Genomic DNA, 7408 nt, shown 5'->3' on the forward strand with positions numbered 1-7408 from the left:
TTGGCCTTGAACGAAAAATTAAACAAAAAAATAATAAAAACAACCATGCAATAATCGATAAATAAATAGTAAGTAAACAATACTTCGACGGTTGTTTTGCTCAAATGTACATTGAAAGTAGTAGCATTGTACTATATGTAAGCAAACAGATAGACATTATGTTTCATATTATTTTTACCATAAATTATAATAAGGCGCCGGAGTGGATGCGTAAAAACCACTTGATCTTGAACAATATACACAAGCCGTATAAATGCGGACCTCTGACGACAATCTTTAATATCGGTTGTGTTGTGATACAGCACGTACGGTGTTGTAAATAAAAAAAAATGTATTTTTTGGTAAGTTTCAATATTATAATTTTTAATTATTTTATGCACTGTGATGTTAGTTTTTGTTGGACATTATTTTTTAATATTAAAAAATTTATAAGTATACGCGTATAGTGTACTTAATAACTTTTTTAAGTAATTATTTTTAACCTTATTGCAGTTAAATATTGGTCAACCAATTACATTTTTTTTTTTGTAAATAAATAAATTTTGTGTTGTGTGTCAACTGTACATGTATGTATATTATTATTTTTTTCATAAATTATGTGGTTATAAGACGTGATTTAACTTGCTTACAGAACAATCAAAGGTCAAATATAATTTCGGTAGGCTTTACTTGAGCCTACCAAAATTATATCTGATAAGTGGCCAACCACTTATATATTTTTATTACGTTTTTTATTGTTTTAGTTACTCGGTTAGTAGGTTCGTATAAGTAGGTCCAATTACTGTGACATAACTACAATTTTCATAAAAAAGTTACACGTGAATATAGTTTGCCATGTTTTGCGATCGTCGACAAAGTTAGTAACTAAAATAATATGAAATTAACTTTTTAACAGACTTCCAAAAAGGAGGAGGTTCTCAATTCGACTGCATTTTTTTTATGTATGTTACATCAGAACTTTTGACCGGGTAGACCGATTTCGACAAATTTATTTTAATCGAAAGGTGGTGTGTGTCAATTGGTCCCATTTAAATTTATTTGAGATCTAACAACTACTTTTCGAGTTATATCTAACAATGCGTTTTTACTTGACGCTTTTTCGTCGACCTACGTTGTATTATACCGCATAACTTTCTACTGGATGTACCGATTTTAATAATTATTTTTTTGTTGGAAAGAGGATATCCCTAGTTTGGTACCATGATAAGGAAACTAGGATCTGTTGATGGAATCCCAGAGAAATCGAGGAAAACTCTCAAAAATCCGCAATAACTTTTTACTGGGTGTACCAATTTTGATGATTCTTTTTTTGTTGGAAAGAAGATATCCCTAGTTTAGTACCATGATAAGGAAACCAGAATCTGATGATGGGATCTCAGAGAAATCGAGGGAACTTCTTGAAAATCCGCAATAACTTTTTACTGGGTGTACCGATTTTAATAATTTTTAATTTAATCGAAAGCTCATGTTTGTCATGTGTCATGTGTCACATATAAATTTTATTGAGATCTGATTACTACTTTTTGAGTAATCTTTGATAACGCGTAGTTACTTGACTATTTTTTCGTCGATCTACGTTGTATTACTCGTCGATGTAACTGAAGTCGGTATTTTTTCGTTTGCGAGCAAACACAATTATTTAAAGTTACATACGGGAGCTAATAAATTTGGTGATATTTTGGTCGTCTTTAATATGGCACGCAGTACTGTTGGATAGATCGGACAGAAATGGTACGAATGGATATTTGAACATTTTTATTTTAACCGACTTCCAAAATAGTAGGAGGTTCTCAATTCGACTGTATTTTTTTATGTATGTTACTTCAGACTGGGTGGGCCGATTTCGACGAAATTTTTTGTGATCGAAAAGTGGCGTGTGTCATTTGGTCCCACTTAAATTTATTTGAGTTCTAACAACTAGTTTTCGTGTTATATCTAATAATGCGTTTTTACTTGACTATTTTTTCGTCGACCTACGTTGTATTTATTATACCGCATAACTTTTTACTGCGTGTACTGATTTTGATAATTTTTAATTTAATCGAAAGCTGATGTTTATCATGTGGTCACATATAAATTTCATCGAGATCTGATAACAACTTTTTAGTAATCTTTGATACCGCATATTTACTTGACTATTTTTTCGACTACCTACGTTTTATTACTTGTCGATGTAATTGAAGTCAGTTTTTTTTCGTTTGCAAGCATATACAATTATTGTGTCTAGTGCCGTTATTTTTACAACTATAGTTTGATTACAAAAAATGACAACTATCACAGTTAAACAGATAAAATATGCTGAAAAATTAAAATTAGACAATAGCTATCAGTTTCATTAATTTATTAGTTATGTAAAAAAAGTAAGTAGGACTTCTTCTGATGGGCGCACTTAGGGTAGGGCACTTGCCCCACCCTGACTCGTAGATAATAAAGTATACTTAATGACATTCATTGATATTTTAGATTTTAAAAAGGAAATTTCAGGTAGATTTAGTCAAAACCAAGTAGATAGTGAAAGTAAATTAAAAGTTGCAATAAATAAGAAAAAATATATTTTCTCCTTATCGAGTTTCACTTTTTTTTGCCCCACCTTTATAAAATTCTGGGTACGTCCATGCTTTTTTACTACTAAGTAATATTATGATTAATATAAGTATGAGAACAATAATTGTGTTTGCTCGCAAACGAAAAAAACCGACTTCAATTACATCGACAAGTAATGCAACGTAAGTAAACGAAAAAATCAACAAACGCACTAGTCTTCACTACAATTCTCGAGGGTTTCCCTCGATTTCTCTGGGATTCCATCATCAGATCCTAATTTATCATAACACCACACTTGGGATATCTCTTTTCCAACAAAAAAAGAATTATCAAAATACTGTGTGGTTACGGTAACAAAGAATACAGCAACCCCCTCTCTTCCCACGGGTGTCGTAAGAGGCGAATAAAGGATAACACAGTTCCACTACCACCTTGGAACTTAAAAAGCCGATCGGTGGCGGAATAACCATCCAACTGCTGGCTTTGAAATACACAGTCCGAAGACGGGCAGCTGCGTCTTCGGTGCGACAAAGCCAGCCCTGTGGTCACCAACCCTCCTGCCCGGCGTAGTGACTATGGGCAAAACGCATGAGTTCACGCCATTTTTGGCGTGAACTTGTGGAGGCCCATGTCCAGTAGTGGATTGCGAAAGGCTGCTGTGATGAAAATCGGTTCATAAACGACGAAGCTATCCCCGAACATACGATTGTCTGTTGTCGTCGAATTGAATAACCTCCTCTTCTTTTGAAGTCGGTTAAAGATCAATACGTAAGTGCGTTAATAAAAGAACTATAAACATTAAGTTTATGCAGCTTTTTCGTATACGCGAGAATTGTGACAAACAGTTTTTTAAACTTAAATAGTCCTTGAATTGCCTTTTATTACAATCTCAATAACTGGTTGACAAATGCCAAAAAAGTTGTATAGCGTACTAAGAATTGAATACTTTTTTAGTTTTTTAAGTAACTTTAAAAGAACAAAAATATCATAGTAGTAAAATTTCATCTTGTTCAGGTAGTTTTTTTTTAAACTAAATAAAAAAACAGTACCAACAAAATTTGTGTCTGAATAAGTTAACTCTATTTATTTATAGAGCAAAAACCTGATGACTTAGCATTCTAAATTATTTTGCGAATGAGATACCTCTCTATTATTCCCGGTCTTCGGGAAATGTTTATACTTGCATACGATACTAGCAAGCGCTCCTCTTATATCTCAGTATTACTACTTCAAGAGGCTTTGAAAATAGCTTGATATGTTTTATACGCTTCAACAAAAACATTAATAGTTAAATTTTGATTAAAAATGTAAAATATTTCATACGATACGTACAAAAAAATTAAGCTCACTGGACATTTTTATTTTTATTTTTACATTTTTTTTTTTTATTTAAGTTGAATATAATTATTAATATTGTTCGAGATATTGGAACCCAACCCACGAGAAAAACATTCAAAAAGTTATTATTACAGCCTATACAGTCCACTGCTGGACATAGGCCTCCACAAGTTTACGCCAAAAATAACGTGAACTTAGGTGTTTTGCCCATAGTCACCACGCTGGGCAGGCGGGTTGGTGACCGCAGTACTGGCTTTGTCGCACCGAAGACGCTGCTGCCCGTCTTCGGCCTGTGTATTTCAAAGCCAGCAGTTGGATCGGTCGGCTTCTTAAGTTCCAAGGTGGTTGTGGAACCTTGTTATCCCTTAGTCGCCTCTTACGACACCCACGGGAAGAGAGGGGGTGGCTAAATTCTTTAGTGCCGTAGCCACGCAGCACATTCAAAGAGTATATAATATCAAATCCAAAACATCTATCAACGCGATAACTATGTTTTTAGATATGCTTAAAGTAAAAAAAGTTTCTTCAACTAATTATTTTACATCGCTCATTATTACACAAATTATAATCATTAAAATAATACGGCCGTATAACAACGCTTACGACAATTACATGTAAGTAGTAGTAGTTTATTACTATTTTCGCTATTAAGTTTAAAAAAAACAAATACGTACCTACGTCAAAATAATTTGTTCATCTACACATGTATAGGTGTACATAATGATCTGCGCGTTTCGTATGACTGTTCCCTTTGCGTGATTCATAAACTCATAACCAACCTTTATTGTGTAATCCGGGCGTTTTAAAACAAAAAGAATTTTTTGATATCAGTTGGAGAATTTTAAACTTTTCTGTTCGATGTCCGTATTATGTTTTTATGTATATTTATTTTAATTCGTTCACTGCAAACGGCAACATAGTAGCTCTATTAGGTAGACATAGTATAAAACAATTAACATAACAGTTAGAATATTACAAAACTTATTAATATAATAATTAATTTCATATTCATCTGTATATTAATACGTGAAAACCAAAAACTTTGCACCCCTTTTCACGAAAAGGAGTATGGAATTTCGTACACTTGCACTTTATATAGAGAAGCGCAGAATGCTAATATTTTTTTTAATAATGCATAAAAATATATTACGTCTATAAAAAAAAACATAACACACAACACCATGTATTTGACACACACACGCATATTATATACTCTTTTGTTGATTGTCAAAGTCTGTAGTTAAATTGAATTTTTTAAAAAGGTTTTTTATTTTCATTATTTTTTTCTTTTTTTTTTTAGTTTAAATTTTTAATTATTGTCGAATTTCAACCACTGGGCGACCACTAGTATTAATAAATTCACTACGAATTGGATATAATAGCAATAAGTTCACGATTTGCAGCAGAAACTAATGATACGTTTATTGTTTTGTTTTTAGAATATAATTTTGCTGCTATGCTTACTGAGTGTAGTAGCAAGTCAACGTTTAGACTCTAGTGACTTTGGTTACTCGAGGCGAGGCTCCGGTGGTTATGGCTTGCTGAGACCAGGATATGACGGATATGGCGGTTATGGCGGTTATGGCGGATATGGTAGTGGCTATGGAAGTGGGTATGGATCCGGATATGGCGGCGGGTACGGCAGCGGGTATGGCAGCGGGTATGGCAGTGGATATGGCAGTGGATATGGCAGCGGTTATGGAGGTGGATATGGCGGTTATCCTGCCCAGTCGGGCTATGGAGGTAATTATTATTTGAGTATATAAATATTTCGTTTATACTCATTGCATTTACTATTTTTAATTTTTTGATAGAAATAAAAAATGTAAAGACGATTTTTTTTTCAATTTTGATTTCTTGTCAACGACTTATTTATTGATACCTCTTCTCAAAAATAACTTATAATATTTTATGCATTTTTATTAATTAATACATACCGAAAGTTTTATTAATATCGGTGCATCAATTAAGACGTCAAAACAGAAAAAAAAATAAGTAAACATCAGTACCTATATTTTACACAAATAAGGTTAGTCACGTGATTTCATTTATATAGAAAAATATTCATTTTACATGACGTATTTATTTAAAATTTATAAAAAGTATTAAATAGGTTCTGATAATAACATCGGTATCATATGTTTTGCAAGATAAAACGCTACAAATACCCATTGGTACAAATGTCGAAAATAAATAAAGGAAATCAGGAAATTTCGACGACTAATCATACGAGTAGGTTCTGATTCCCGTTGCCGGTGATTTTATTATCTAATTCTGATGTAGGCGGATATAGCGGATACCCGGGTTACGGCGGTCACGGGTCGGGGTACCAAGGTTACGGAGGTAGGTGTTTGTTTCTATTGTTGCTTTTACATTAATTTCGTATTTTTTATATGTTGGTAAAAGAGAATTACAGTTGGTAGTTCGCTTTTTTAATATGTAGATTGGTGGCCTTACAATTAAATTATACAGCTACATATACTCGTAGGTACTAACATTAATAATAACGTATTAATAATGAATATTTAATAATGATAAGATTATTTTTTATAGAAATTCTACGGGATTCTTGAAAAACTAAAGTAGGATGTATTAGTAATACATACATATATTGAGGTGCTTGATTTACTGTCTTAGAAGCCTTGGATTATTAAGCAGGATTAGACCAGATTCTCTTTTTGTGTATATATATATATATATATATATATATATATATTATTAAAGGCAGGAGTAAAACTTCTGAAAAGTCAAAGTATACAGTCCAAAATTGAGACATTTACAACTGAAACTTCAAATAATTATATTTATGTTTGCAGGCTACCGCCCCGGTTACCGTCCTAGCTACGACTACCGCCCCGGCTACACCGGTAGTAACGTAGGCTACCCTAACTACCGCCCCGGCTACCAGTATCGTTCAGGCAACGACCGCTACCCTGGTTACAGCAACTACATCAGTGGTTACGAAGGTTATGACAATTTTAAAGTAGTAGCAAGGAGAAGTGAAGTGAAAAATGTTGATACTGCTGTAGTATAGGTTTAATGATTTAAAGCTTTAAGCACATTAATTTTATTTATGTACATAATTTTTAATAAATTGTAAAGCAGATATGTCTTTCTCTACCTTTAACTACACTGTGTGGATAAACAATAAATAAATAAATAAATAAGTAAATACATAAACTCTTCACACTCAACGGTCCCCACTAGGATTTACCCCTGTGTCGGGGTCTGAAAATACACGCAATACACAAACGCCCAGACCACGACAAACATCTATATGGCCAATACAAATGTATCTCGTGAGCGCGGATCGAACCCGAGACCGCCTGTGCTGTAACCGCTGCGCAAAGCGTCGTCATCGTCGTCATCATCGTCGTGTTAATATAATTTAAGGTCTGCTATATTGTTATACCCACCTACACTGTGTGACAAGAATTTATACACGTACATACATTTGTCATAGGGGGGATATGCATTAATTACGTAAGGGTTCCGAAGGGAGGGTGGTTGGAGAAATTTCTACATA

General features: G+C 33.4%; 1 protein-coding gene across 2 annotated transcripts; it reads left to right on the forward strand.

Moving 5' to 3' along the window:
• Positions 1–257: 257 nt before the first annotated feature.
• LOC123659012 (keratin-associated protein 21-1-like) lies at positions 258–6990 on the forward strand. Of its 2 annotated transcripts, XM_045594294.1 has the most exons (4): positions 258–341; positions 5322–5625; positions 6166–6225; positions 6699–6990. In XM_045594294.1, exons 1-4 carry the CDS (start codon positions 330–332, stop codon positions 6914–6916), a joined length of 594 nt encoding a protein of 197 aa, XP_045450250.1. In that variant the 5' UTR covers positions 258–329; the 3' UTR covers positions 6917–6990. The 2 variants fall into 2 exon arrangements, with proteins under 2 accessions (XP_045450250.1, XP_045450251.1); XM_045594295.1 differs by lacking the exon at positions 6166–6225.
• Positions 6991–7408: the final 418 nt, after the last annotated feature.

This window comes from Melitaea cinxia, chromosome 13, assembly GCF_905220565.1.
Source record: "Melitaea cinxia chromosome 13, ilMelCinx1.1, whole genome shotgun sequence".
Taxonomy (NCBI): Eukaryota; Metazoa; Arthropoda; class Insecta; order Lepidoptera; family Nymphalidae; genus Melitaea; species Melitaea cinxia.